Source organism: Beta vulgaris, chromosome 2 (genome assembly GCF_026745355.1).
Source record: "Beta vulgaris subsp. vulgaris cultivar EL10 chromosome 2, EL10.2, whole genome shotgun sequence".
Lineage (NCBI taxonomy): Eukaryota > Viridiplantae > Streptophyta > Magnoliopsida > Caryophyllales > Amaranthaceae > Beta > Beta vulgaris.
Genome location: NC_079203.1, coordinates 47,574,179 through 47,588,371, shown reverse-complemented (window position 1 = coordinate 47,588,371; position 14,193 = coordinate 47,574,179). Strand labels below are relative to the sequence as shown.

Sequence of the window (14,193 nt, the reverse complement as noted above, 5' to 3'; positions counted from 1 at the left end):
CATCACCAAACCAACGTAAAGTTTTTGTCCCCCTCCTTTTTTGTCTTAAGGAGTATCAAACATAGATTACATCAATGATTCAAAAAACACATAATTAGATGAACATGTCAATTGTCATGTCTTTATTTTCCTTTGATTTATTTAGCATCTCATAATTTGAGGCCTTCATTGAGCATGGCTAACAATGTCATATTTCGTCTCTTTATAAGTGCAACATATATATATGCGTATTTCATGTAAAGTTCTTGTACAAAAAAGAGATTTAGAGATTAGATAAATAAAAAAAAAAAAAAACTCATCAAGCAACAAGTGAGAGATAGATGACTAATTACTAAATAAGAAAAGGTCATAATTAATTTGAAACTTCAAAAATTAGAAAATTTTGCAGTTATTATGAAATGAGAAAATTTCCGAGCATTTATACTTCCACCTAACACACTCTTCTCTAGTGTCCCTCTGAGGTTCCGACCACCTGCCTCTAAGACTCCAACATCATTGCCAACTACCTATGCTAGTTGCCATTGCGGACTATCGCCATCGCCAATAAGATCCCTCGTCTTTTCTTCTTTCGGAAAAGGATACGCATATAATTTGGAAAAAATGCAAAAAAAAAAAAAAAAAAAACGAAATAGAAGAGAAAATCATAAATAAAATTAAGTGCTATTGTGTAATGTATAGCATGTATATAATTCTCTCGTTACATGCCATGTCGATACTTTAATCTTGAAATGTAATGTGATTTACAAATGAATACCTTCATTATTTAATTTTTTTTGAAAGATCATTATTTTTCTTTATCTCATCATTAGAAGATCAACATTTATCTCATTGCCAAAGTCATTCTAATTGGTCTTGATCTTTTTCCTACTAACGTCCTATATAAATACTTTATATGTATTTATGCTTATACACATTTCCTCACTTTCTTTCACTCTCGCTCTCAGTCTCCCACTCTCATACTTCCTCACACTATCTCATCATCCAAGGGCTTCTCCGGCCACTTTTTCGGCCAATTTTCCGGTCACTCTCTCTCATCACATATTGAAGGAGGTTGAATGACATCATCATGCCGCCACTCCTCCGGCAACCTTTCCGTTTACAGCACGTGCAATTTTTCCAAAAGATTATTGAAATTGTGGTTGGGAGCCTATTTTAGGTGCTAGGTACTTTTTCGGTATTTTTAAGTCATTTCTGGTAAATTTTACTCTACTATGAGATGTTTTAATAAATCTCGTAGTTCTTCAATGGAGGAAATGGAAGGGATGAGAGAGAGGAGAGAGAGGAGAGAGAGAGAGTGAAAGATGAGAGGGAATGGAAGAGGTGAGGAGGAATAGAGGAGGGATGTAAAAGGAATGAGTGAGTAAAAGTATTTTAAATTTATAACACACAAATACATATATATGTATTTATACATGGCGTTAGTAGGAAATTTAAGGGCAGCGTTTAGCAAACCAGTATATATAATGAGAAAGATCTTATGACCAGAGCGATGAGAAGGATTTATGTGCATATTTTTTGTACTAAATATGCATATTTTTGACTTTATGAACCGTAAGTATTTACATCTAGTTAAAAAAAATATGCACATGATGAAAAAGTTGTACAAAATATGCACATGCAGTACAAAAAATATGCACATGCAGTACAAAAAATATGCAAAAAGAAGTCCTTCTCATTCTTCTCCATTCAAGAGTATTCTCATTTGATCCTAAATGTTTACTATGAGCGTATGACCCCATTTAGTGCATTGCACCAAGAATTTGGCATCATTTTAATTATCCATCCCATATCACAATACTGAAATCTGGTTTAGCTAGGCTGAAACCCTTCCTGATTTTATGATATTGTCTTGTATTTTACATTTACTAAACTATTCTAATACTACTACCACTGTAAAATGAAGTTAAACCGAGGATGTCTTGGTCTAGTGGTTAAGATTGAGGTGTTGTAAACGGTAGGTCATAGGTTCGAATCCCCCTCCCCTTCTTTATACTTTGTACTGCCTTCGTGGCTCATATGGATAAAAAAAAACTGTAGAATGAAGTTAGCATGTACTAGTATTTGTTGTATTCAAATTGTTATTCTTTCACAACTTTCATTGAGACTTTTTTCAACGCGTTTTTCGTAACACGGGCCACACTAAAACCAAATCGCTCGTGCGGCCACACGATTCACTGTGGCTCCTCTCGTACCTCACTCTTCGGCCTTCGTATATTTTCTCGCTCCTTATTGCTTTCTCTCTCTCAAAACCAACAACAAGAAGAACAACAACAACTACAAAAGCAACCATCGCCGCCAGATAGAGGAGATTGGCGGCAAGTGAGACAACGTCTTTTGACTTTTGAGGATAGTATGGCGCAGAGGTTTGGAAGAAGAATGAAATCTGGCAGGAGGAGGTGCGACGATGTCCACAGGAAAGATGACGGAAAGATTTGGAGAGAGTCGCGGGTGGTGAGGAGGTTAGAGAGATATATAGGGGATCCATCATTGTTAATAATGAGAGCGAGACTGCCACTGGAGAGTGGAGAGAGGAGAGAGAAAATAGGGTTGAATTGGATCAGAGGTGGTACTGAGGAAGTATCTTGTTTTATTGATGGTACTAGCAATTTATGCACGTGATGCGTGCCTCAATTTTTTTTAAAAAATAAATTTTACCTTTTTTAGGCATTAACAAAGATAAAATTTGATCCATGATCCCAAAATTGTAACCGGAAAGTATAAACTAATTTCAGTTTTTTTTTTCCTTGTCTAACTTATAAATTCTGTTTTCACACATTGATATTTAAAATTTTCATCATTTTAAATTTTGTCCTTTTCTAAATTTTAACACTTTGAGCGTCAATTATATTTGAAATGAAATTTAAATTTTTCATACACAATTTGATATTGTATTTTTTTTAGAAAAACAAAAATCGTTACTTTTTGCAAATTAATGTAGTTTTTTTTGTCTGAAAATAGATTTTTGCAAAAGTTGTTCGCAAAAAGTTTGATATTGTTTTTTTTCAAAATTTATATCTGAACATGGATTTTTTGCAAAAGTTTTGGGCAAAAATTTTAACATGGGCATTTTTTAAGAAAAAACTAAATTTATTTTATATGAAAATGAATTAAATTTAAGTCTGATTGTATAAAAGCCATTTTGAACTCATTGCTATCATCTCCATTTTTTTAACTACATAACAGTCGACTAAGTTGCTATTGTTTATTTCACTAATATGAAATAATTTTGAAGGTTAAAAGAATTATGTACCTTTTTGGAAGTTCGCAAATTGCCGATGGATGAATGTGTGATATCGTCGTCAAAATCTTATGTTTTTCTCAGATTTGTGTTTATAGGTAACTCTTGTGAGTATGTAATTGTGAATGGTTTTTGAGAATAGTGATTTGTAAGCATGTTTTTCTCATATTTGTGTTTATAGGTAACTTTTGTGAGTATGCAATTGTGAATGGTTCTTGAGAATAGTGATTTGTAAGCAAATTTTTGTAAATGTTTTTGTATGTATTGACGTCCTAGGTTATTAATTTTAGTTTATCTGGTAATTTTAAGTTTTAATAAAGTTTCTTGATTATTTGAGTGATTTATGTGATTTTTATAACGTGATTTTCTCAATTGTATGAGTGATTTAAGTTTCTTTTTTTTAAGTGATTTGTGAGTGAGTGTTGTAAATTAATTTTCGCTAGTTTTCTTTGAGTGCCGATTTTGATTTTGATATTCCTTTTGTAATTTAGAAAGGGAAATGGGGAAAGATAGACATTTCAAAAGAGGACACCATTGCTCCCCCCTTCCCTTATATAATAGAGATAAAAGTGACAAAACATATAGTAATCCTTGGATAATTAAATATAAAAGTAACTCCTTGCATAAATTTAAAGTAACTCCTAAATTTTTTTAAAAAATAACTCCATAATTTAAGTAAAAGTAACCATTTATAATTAGAAACTAGTTATTAGGCCCGAGCTATGCTCCGGGTAAGAAAAAAATTTCATTTATTAACATAATATTTTATGATAATAATACTAAATACAACCTAGTCTAGTGGTTAGAACTTTAGTATATGTACTTGAGGTCTCGGGATCAAATCCTATACTATGCAATTTCTTAATTTTTTTGTATTGTACATGGATTACATGAACTAAAACTTACTAGGGAGAGCGCCATGTGGCGCAGTTTCTTGTTTTCACACGCCTTTTAATATATTTGTATAGATAAGAAAAAACTAATCCTTAGTTTCACTAAAACTAACACTAACACTTTAGCATTAGAAAAAAAGACTCCTAAATTCAATAAAGGTAATCCCTGTTATAAAAATTAACTCGTGTTACAAAAAGTAACCCGTAATTCAACTAAAATTTCGTTATAACGCCTAGTTTGGGTCTTTTTATTAGTTGGCCACACCTTGAAGGTGTGACCAGCCTTATATAAAAGTTTAGGTGTTTTTTAGGTTGAGTAAATAGCCCCTAAGTTGAAAATCGCTACAATATCCTATTACCAGGAGAATAATTTTTTTTTGTTCCACAATACAAAGGTGTATCAAATTTTTAGGTGAACTAAAAAAATAAGGTATCCCTTCCCGCACAACGAGAGCGAGCTCTAAAAATCATTTGCAGAGTATTTTAATATTTTAAATGAAATGAAACACCGTATTCCCGAGAACATAACATACTAATTGTGATAAGGAAAAGGACATAATGATTGAAAGTATGTAAAACCTATCACTTAAGAATTGCAGCAAAGTCAAGGTTCAATTCCTATTCTAATTATTTGCTTGGAATTTAAGGGGGTTGAGGATGTTTGGCTTGTAATGTATTAAGCCCATGATCAACAACCCACATACGAGTAAAAGTGTTTCCCACGATTAATGAATTTGGGATTAAGGGGGAGTCTTGGGATGTGTATCCCATGCACAATGAAGAATATACTTATTAGTTATGTCCACTCTTTAAGGCTAAGGGACTATTCCCCTTATTGTCAATTTGCTATATGGTTTTAAGGTGGAACTCCTTGGTCTTATTATAAAGTGGATTTGCACTCTTCCGTAGAAACATAATGCACCTTTGGGTAGGGAACCAGTCCGGAACCTATGCGAAGGGCCGAGGGCAACCTTAAGGATTTTTTCTTACTTTTTTTTTTAAAAAAATGTAAAAACTATCACTTTCCTGATGGATTGAAAATATAAATCTATCACTATCATAAAGGCTGTTGTGAAGAATTTCTTGCTCCAGTAGTTATATTCACAAAAGTCCAATGTGAAAAAAAAATCAGAAAAGGTAAGGTACTGCTAATACTCCAATTACTAAAACACTGATCAGTGACCTTAATCTAGAGGCAACTTTTTTGTAAGGGGACACTAGAATGAGTTGCTCCTCAAATGCTCGTCTTTTCAAGTGCAAATTCGATAGAAAGTCAAAGTACTATATGCCCTTTCCGTTATCCTTTTCTCTGCGTTGCTTAAAGCTCTATATTTACAAGCACGCTAGGGATTTTGCTCAAAAAGTTTAGTCTTTTATACCTATGGTCACTAATTAAGGACATATTTTTTTGAACTAAATTTGATCTCTTAGAACTTACTAAATATTGTCAAAGTTTATCAAAACTTCACTTATCTTAATTTAGAAAAAGTTCTTATAGATGTCTTTTATGTTGTCCAATTCTATTCTATAGTTGCAAGTAACATATGTCATTACCTTTTAAGTAATAAATTATGCTATCAGTGAAATATAATATATTTAATATTTCTACTCCAAAAGAAAGAAAAAGTGTCTGACAAATTTCATGATATAGACAACTTTTTAGAATCAAAGTTGGCACCATAAACAAGTTTTTTATCAAATTCCATGATAAATTACGTTTGGGGACAGAACGATGACATATGCTTATTACATTACATGCAAGCATGTAAAAATGCATGAATGTAACGAGTCGTTTGAGTGTAAGTACATTCGAGATTATTATAAACACACTAGAAACCAAAAATATCTTAGGTGTTGAGCTTTGGAAAAAATTATCATGACAGAACAATCAAGAAATCAGGGAAATAAATCAATTTGTGCTCAATGCACTGCTTTATTATACAAATCATATATTGTCATATATTAAGTACTTAAGAACAAGTACACTATACATAAGCATCCTTTGACCTCTAAAATAGCTAGGTAACTTTAAATATATAACTCATAAAGGGAGAAAAATGGGTTATAATTAGCACAGAATGATAAGAAAATAAATGGAACTAATAACTAAACTAGCTAGATATATATATTTATATATAAGTAATAATGTGGCCAAAGGGATAAATAAAAAAGGGCCGGTTGGCTATGGACTTTTTCCCAACTCAGGACCAAAAGTGCTCATCCGGCACGAGAATAATTGGCCTACTAACTAAAGCCAATTTTGAGTGATTAATCAATTAAATGAGCTCAACTTAGCTTAGTAATTATATTCACCAAGCTAAGTTAATTAAACTGCAATCTCAATTGATCCATAATCAAGTAATTCTTGAATCATTTGCTCAATATGATCCTCCTCTAAGGGAGTATATTGCATTTGCGGTTCAAGTTGGGCATTCTCGATCTTCATTGTCCAGTTAGGTTCCGGACTAGGAAACACTAGTCCATTTGTTGGCCCATATTCAGGGGACCAAGGACTCGTTTCCCTGAATTTTGGGCCAATGCCGTTACCCGACCCGGAGAATTGTGGGCTTGGTCCCTTTTGTTGGGCCTGATTAGGTGAGTTCTTAGTCACTTGCAATGAGGCCATATAGCAACGGTGAAGCTTAGCAGTAAGAGTAGCTGAGAGGAGTTTAGATGAAGGAGTTTGAGGAGCATTTGGGTTGTAAGGAAAGTTGGTCCGGGCCCTAGGCCCACACATTAGTCGGGCCGCTTCATCGTAGGCCCGAGCTGCATCCTCTGCCGTTTCAAATGTCCCCAACCAAATACGCGTTTTTCTGTATAATTAACACCCGAAACGTTTCGTTAGAAAAAACCTCAAAATTGCTTTAAAAAATTGAAATTAAATTTTTTACTAATGCAACAAGTTAAAGCATGAAAAATTCAAGCTTACAATATTGGGTGGCGAATTTCAGAGACCCAAGACCCCCAATGCCTTTGACGAACGCCGCGATACCGTTGTTGTGGTCTAGCCATTTGAAGGAGAGATGAAAGAAACGTTTCGTTGTAATGCACAGCAAAAGTGTATGTGAAAAATGTCCAAAAGAAAGTAGAGAGAATTATAAGAAAGTTTCAAGTGAGGAAGGGAGGGGGATTGGTGGGGGAGGATGGGGTTTATGTAGTTGTAGTTTTTTACAAGACAACAAAAATATGAGAAAAAAAGAGGGGCCCATCTTTTTCTTTGCCCACTACTGTCAAGCAACAAAGTGGGTCCTACATCTAAAAATAAAATTATATGGGTCCTACATAATATTTTTAGATTAATGTCAAATATTTTTGTAATATTAAATATTTGTATTTTTATCAATCTATTACTAGTAGTTACCAACTGGCAAAATGACTTAGGTTGAATGAAATGATTAATTGATTAATAGGATAGTCAAATATTGAAAGAGTGTCCAAGTGCAAGCCAAAATCACATGGGTTACCATAATAAGTCATGGTACCTTCCATGCCACAAACATCCAATACTAATTTTATGTTTATTCTAAATAGTAAATAGAACTATAACTTTGTTTTAAAAAATCTACTTAACTATGTAAAAAGATTCCTTGTTATAGGATGAACCTTTCATGCCAGGTGAAAACATCATGGCTAACTTATCTTATCTACTTTTAATATGTAGTTAACATCTACTTCTATTTATTGTGAGGCATGAGATGAAAGACAAATGAGGGTTCTCTACTGTTTGTATCTGCCTATTTAAGACAAATCTATACAAATATTATAAAAGGCGTGCGAAAACTGAACTGGATTTTGGCTTTGTTCTTTTGGACTGAACTGAACTGAATTTATTTGAAATGAACTAAAAGTATTGAATTGAACTAAAATGAATGAAAACTGTGAGAGAAAACTTATTAAACTGAAATGAACTGAACGAAATTAAACTGAATTTGTCTGAACTGAAGTGAATTGAACTTTTATTAACTAAGTCCAAAAGAACAGAACCTTAAACCCTTATTCATACTCATATTGACTTATTTAATGTTCAGTTTAACTTCTTTCGATTTAAAATGTTATAGATAATGAGTTCAAATAAGTTATAACTAGAATTTTTTGCACGTGATGCGTGCTTTAATTTTTTTCGAAACGGAAACTCGATTTTTCGGCATAAGAGTCAAAATTTGAACATTAGACATACGAAGTGTAAATGTTTTAGTTGCAAAATTTGGTTGGTTTAGTTTCTGTCACTTAAGTCTCTCACCATTTTTTTTTGTTTTTTTAACTTTTCAAAGTTAAATTCTATGAGCAAAATAGAAATTTTATTGAATTTATTTATGATGTCTAATATTATAATTTTTTAGTTGATTTTTGAATTAAGTACAGTACTTCATAAATTGTAAAGAAAGTGGACACTTTGATTTCAAGTCAATTTTTTCAGGTTGTATTTTGTAAGTGAATTTTAAGTTTTGTAAAACTTCCTCGTTTTAGTGATTTGCAAATGCAAATTATGCAATTTTAGATTATTTTGGACTTGTGATAGTTATAATTATATTTTTTTTTTGTTTGAAGCCCCCTTTGATTTGTAAGTGAATTTGTATTTAGAATGGAAAGGGGTAACAGTTTCTTCATTCGGGAACACCATAGCTCCCCCCCTTCCCTTGTATAATAGAGATATGTGGTACTTTAATTCTTGAATGATATTTTACATAAACCTTTTTACCTTGATAATTAATCGTTATTATATATAATAGAAAAATATAGGTCCAAATATATGTAAAAGTTTCATTAGATATAGAAAACACTATAAAAATGTAAATAATTTTTTCCTTGTCTAACTTCTAAATTCTGATTTCACTACAAATACACCTCTATTTTTTATCATGACCCACCATTAATTTTGAATGATTTTTGAGAATAGTGATTTGTAAGTAAATCCTGTAATGTTTGTATGTATACGTTCTAGGTTATTAGTTTTATTTGTATGTTATTTTAAATTTTAATAAAGTTTCCTGATTATTTGAGTGATTTGCGTGATTTTTATAACGTGATTTCTCAATTGTATGAGTGATTTGTAAAGTTTCTTCTTTCAAGTGATTTGTGAGTGAGAGTGTTGTAAATTAATTTTTCGTAGTTTTCTTTGAGTGCCGATTTTGATTTTGACATTTCTTTTGTAATTTAGAAAGGGAAGGGGGGCAAAAATAGACATTTCAAAAGAGGACACTATTGCTTCCCCTTCCCTTATATAATAGAGATAAGTTGTAAGAATAACTTTCAATACATACTAATAAGTTCAAATTCTTTTCTTTTCTAAATATATGCTGATAAAGTAAGGAGAACGCAAAAGTAATCAAATTCTTACCAAAGAAAAACGTAAACTATTATACTACATTTTTTTTAGGGGAACTATTATACTAAATAAAGTATAAAGAAACAAATATGTCCTGTAAAAATAAATAGGGAAAAAGGGTAAGAAATTTTTAAAATAGCAGTGATTTGATGTAATTAACAAAAAATCAAATCTGAATCCTTAACACTATCATAACCAACAGCTTTTATAATCATTGATAATCTATAAAATGCATGAGTAGCCTATATAAGAAAGTTAAGCTTAGTTGCCCTCATGTTAATTGGAGATAAATTGCTCCCTCATGGTACATTATTGTTGAAAATGTAATTAAAAGCAATATTTGAAACATCCTCTTTGAGACAAAGAGGACAATGATTTCTCACACCATAATAATTACCCTTTGCTAACAAAATCATTAACTCCCATACCTGAGTTACTATTTCTGTATTAATCCCATTGCACTAACAAATAACAATCCTCAAAAAAACAAGAGGGTTACAGCTGGTTAACTGTCTGCTAAAATGGTGATCATGATCCAAGACTAAAACAATACAGTATAAATCTCAACAAGGATCTTTTCACATAGTGGTTAAGATTGAAGTGCTGTGAATGATAGGTCATAGGTCCGAATCTTATCCCCCATTTTATTTTTTGTTTGTACTGTCTTCGTGGCTCATATGAATAAAAAAAACATTTATATTAAATCTCTATTATATAAGGAAAGGGGGGAGGAAGATGGTGTTCCCGTTTAAAAATACTAAATTATCCTTAATGATTTAATGGAATAAAAAAAAATAAAAAAAAAACAATTTATGAATCCTCTCCATTTCAACTTTGCATTTTAAGTGGATATAAAACACTATTTTAAAATTGACGCACACATCATGTATATATATATATATATATATATATTTTTTTATCTTTCCCATTTCTTCTTTCATTGTTTGGGAATATTGATCTGAAGATTCTATATTGCTATATAAGAAAGCCATGTAAATATATACAAGATTTGGTAGGCCACGCTATGTAGTGCTCCATTTTTATTCAATAATACTACACGAATAATTATAGTATACGGTTAATGTTTTCTGTGCTTGGATCATTTTTGTGGGGTTCAAATTTTAAGTAATATATTATGTAGCATACAATTAGCCATTACCCAAAAACAGAAAACGTACATTTGTCCCACTTTTTACTAGGGTTGGCAAATTTACAAGTTAAAAATAAATATTCAAGTGGGGCAAAGAAAGTTGCTTTTTTCTATTTGATATATTTGATATACGTGTTAAAATCAAATAACAATGAGGATGCTTAAATAAAATCGGAGATGTTTATTTAATCAATTAATGAAGCCGATAAAGTTGAATATGAATATAGTAAGATGATATGATATGCATATTCTTTCTTTAAAAAGGGAAAATGAAAAGTTTGGTTGACTCATTTTTCGGAGAGAAACACTCGTTTTTCAAAGGTAAATATAAAATAGAGAAACATTTCGTTTATTTCAAAATATATGAAGTATTAAAATAATAAGTGAGACAAAAGAAATCACTATTTTAACTGATATTTATGCGTTGGCCCAACCTTAGAAGAACAACGTGACCAAATTTGGAGAGTTTCTCTGTAACCTATTTGGCTTTCCTATAACGTACATGAAGCTGACGGAGCTAAAATGGAGAATCCTATTGTAGAGGATAAAAGATTTTTGTTACTGGAAGAAATCTTTTCCATCAAAAAGCTTACTTTTTCTTTCAATATCTTGAAAGCTCTCAAGTTATAGCCTTATCTACTTTCAAAACTTTAAAATATTGTGGTTCCTAACGTTTTCCACAAATTTCCTCACTTTTAGAACTTGTATTTCCCCGTTCCCACATCTTTGTGTCCGTGTCCTGTGTCTGTGCAACTTAGACTTCCCGAAGAGGTATTACAAGAAGAGAGCGAGTAAGGGAAAATCATGATTATATCAACTTCGTTTCTTGCTTGTCATTCCATGTGGTAGCAAATGGTTCTAGCAAAAATTTGGGAGTTTGGCCCTGTTTTTTGCAATTGAACTTATAATTTATCTAAATTAAATTGAACTAAAATTACAAGAAGAAACTAAATTAAATTAAATTGAATTTGTCTAAGATGGACTGAATTGAATTGAACTGAACTAAATTTCTATTAATTCAGTCCAAAAATATTAGGAATTAAGAAACGTTTGAAATTAATACCTAGTGTTCTTATCATAGGCTTAGGAGGAAAAATAATTTGGATAGTCTTCTTATTTAAAAATGGTGAACGAAAGTTCGAAAATAGAGGAGCAATTGTTCGGTACTCTTGCCAAAAGGAAATTACTACAGGATACTGAATTTTTTTTTAGCGGCACACAATATAATAGCTTTTGTTTACTTGAAAAAAATTATACTTCCTCCAACCCATAATATAACTCTTTTATTCTGTTTTTACACGGAAATGAAGGTAAAGTGAAATCTTGTTTTATTTGAATAAAAAGGGACATTCTCACATGTAACCCTGTACTATGGAACATTTGCAATGGTAGATCGTTTTTTAGTTTCAGAAATAACCCTATACTTACTAATATTATACAAGCGTGATATTAATGATGGTAAAACCGTTAATTCAACCGTAAATTATGTTATTGGTTTATCTAACCCAGGTTAACATCAAACCCCAAACCGCTACCTAACTCACTAATAACCCACCACCCTTGTCCCACCCCTCCACCTAAACCTCACGCACCCCTTCAGCATTGTCCTACCCATCCGCTTGAACCCTACCGCACCACCTGAACCTTACCCACTACCACTGTCCCATCCACTGAAACCACTTGACCCATTGAATCCCAACTCAGCCTTAAACCACCACACACCCCTCCAATCGAACCCTATTCCAGCCACCAATACTATCGTGCCTCGAAACCACCAGATCAAGAGAGAGGAAATAGAGGATTAGGACACGCATAGTAGTCGAGCAAGAGAGAGAAAGATAGGGGTAGCAACAATGCCGACAAGCTAGCGGTTCATAAAAAGAGCAGCGCAGTAATGGTAGCCGCACCATTAATGTCAACCAACAGCAACACAATGAAGGGGGATAGAATACAACGACGGTGGAGATATGGGAGGCAACAGCGAAGGAAAGAGGGAGATAAGAAGAGAAAGAAGGGCATTTTTTTCAAGAAAGTGTGGCATGCCACTTTCTTCATAATTGTGTGGTCATTATGGAAAAAGCGGAATTCGCGTATCTTCGAAAATGTAGCAAGTTCTCAGCGGCAGATTCAATCTATGATCCTATTGAGATTAGGGTGGTGGATAAAGGGGTGGTGTGAAGACTTTCCATACTCACCTTTGGATATTCAAAGGAATCCATCATGCTTGTTATGGAACTGTATCTCTCCTCCATCAAGCATTCCGAAAACTATTGCTTTATCAAGCGAATGGATCCCCCCCAATCCAGGAATGCTTAAATGGAATGATGATGCCTCGGTCAAGATTGAATCATCCTTATCTGCCATAGGAGGGGTTTTACGCAATCATGAAGGGCAGTTTGTATGTTTGTTCTCCGCTCCAATTCCATTCATGGAAATCAATTGCGCTGAGGTACTAGCGATTCATTATGCCATGAAAATATCTGTTGCAAACGAATGCTCGAGCAATGAACCCATATACTTAGAATCTGATTCCAGGAATGCAGTTTCATGGTGCAACAATGAAGATGGGGGGCCGTGGAACATGTGTCATCATCTAAACTTCATCAGGAATGCAAGAAAAAATCTCTTAAACATCTCAATCATGCACAAAGGAAGAGAGACAAACTTTGTTGCAGATGCTCTGGCAAAACAAGGCTTAAGCAGGCATGAAGAATTCATTGCATGGCTCTAGATGGCAATAGAAAGCAGCTCTAGCGCTGCATGATCTCAATTATTCAGTAAAGGGAAGTGGGTCTGTATCCAAATGATTTCATTTAGGTTTCTTTGTTCAATCACTTGTTGTATCCAGTACGCTGGTTTTTTTTCTTTTTTTCTTTTTCTCTTTTCTGTTTTCCACAATGAGGAAATGATCCCTTGTATGGAAGATTCGGATGTAATTAATATATGGAGAAGGAATCCTCTCTATTGGGTGCGCTAATGCGCTATAAAAACTTCGCCCACCTAGTGGGGGAATACCTGATTTTGAGTAGAGGCTTTCTTCATTATGATGATTCAATTAATAAAACAAGACTTGTGAATTATCAAAAAAAAAAAAAAAAAAAAAAAAAAGAGAAAGAAAGTCATCGAGAAAGAGTGAGGAGGTATGGTGTTTCCGGTGGAAAGATGGTTGTGGGGTGAGGTTTCAGTGGGTTAGGTAGTGGTTTGGGGGTTTGGTGTTATCTTGGGTTAGGTAGTAAAGAGGTTAAACGGTTTAATTAACGGTTTAGCCATCATTAATGTCACAGTTGTGTAATATTACTAAGTATAAGGTTATTTTTGAAACTAAAAAATAAAACGATTTATCATTGCAAATGTCCCACAATATAGGGTTACCAATGAGAATTTCCCTAAAAAGATTCATTTTTATTGGAAAACACCTACATTGTTTTTTTCTTTTTAATAAAAAATAAAAACTGAACATTAAAGTGTAGAAGAATTCAATGGGGAAAAATATTCCATTTTATCATTAATAATGGTGCATTGGAAGTTGAAATAATAAGAAATTTGTGGGAATTGAATTAGTTTATTCATGGGGGTATTTTGGCAT

The 14,193-nt window shown here is 32.8% G+C and overlaps 2 protein-coding genes across 2 annotated transcripts; one reads left to right on the top strand and one right to left on the bottom strand.

Moving 5' to 3' along the window:
- Positions 1-6,027: 6,027 nt before the first annotated feature.
- LOC104883082 (ethylene-responsive transcription factor ERF003) lies at positions 6,028-7,264 on the bottom strand. Its single transcript, XM_010667538.4, has 2 exons — positions 7,061-7,264; positions 6,028-6,944 (listed from the first exon to the last, which is right to left on the bottom strand). Exons 1-2 carry the CDS (start codon positions 7,141-7,143, stop codon positions 6,458-6,460), a joined length of 570 nt encoding a protein of 189 aa, XP_010665840.1. The 5' UTR covers positions 7,144-7,264; the 3' UTR covers positions 6,028-6,457.
- A 5,237-nt stretch (positions 7,265-12,501) lies between these two features.
- On the top strand, positions 12,502-13,338 carry LOC104884346 (uncharacterized). The gene has a single exon (XM_010668989.1). The coding sequence runs from the start codon at positions 12,502-12,504 to the stop codon at positions 13,336-13,338; it is 837 nt and encodes a 278-aa protein (XP_010667291.1).
- Positions 13,339-14,193: the final 855 nt, after the last annotated feature.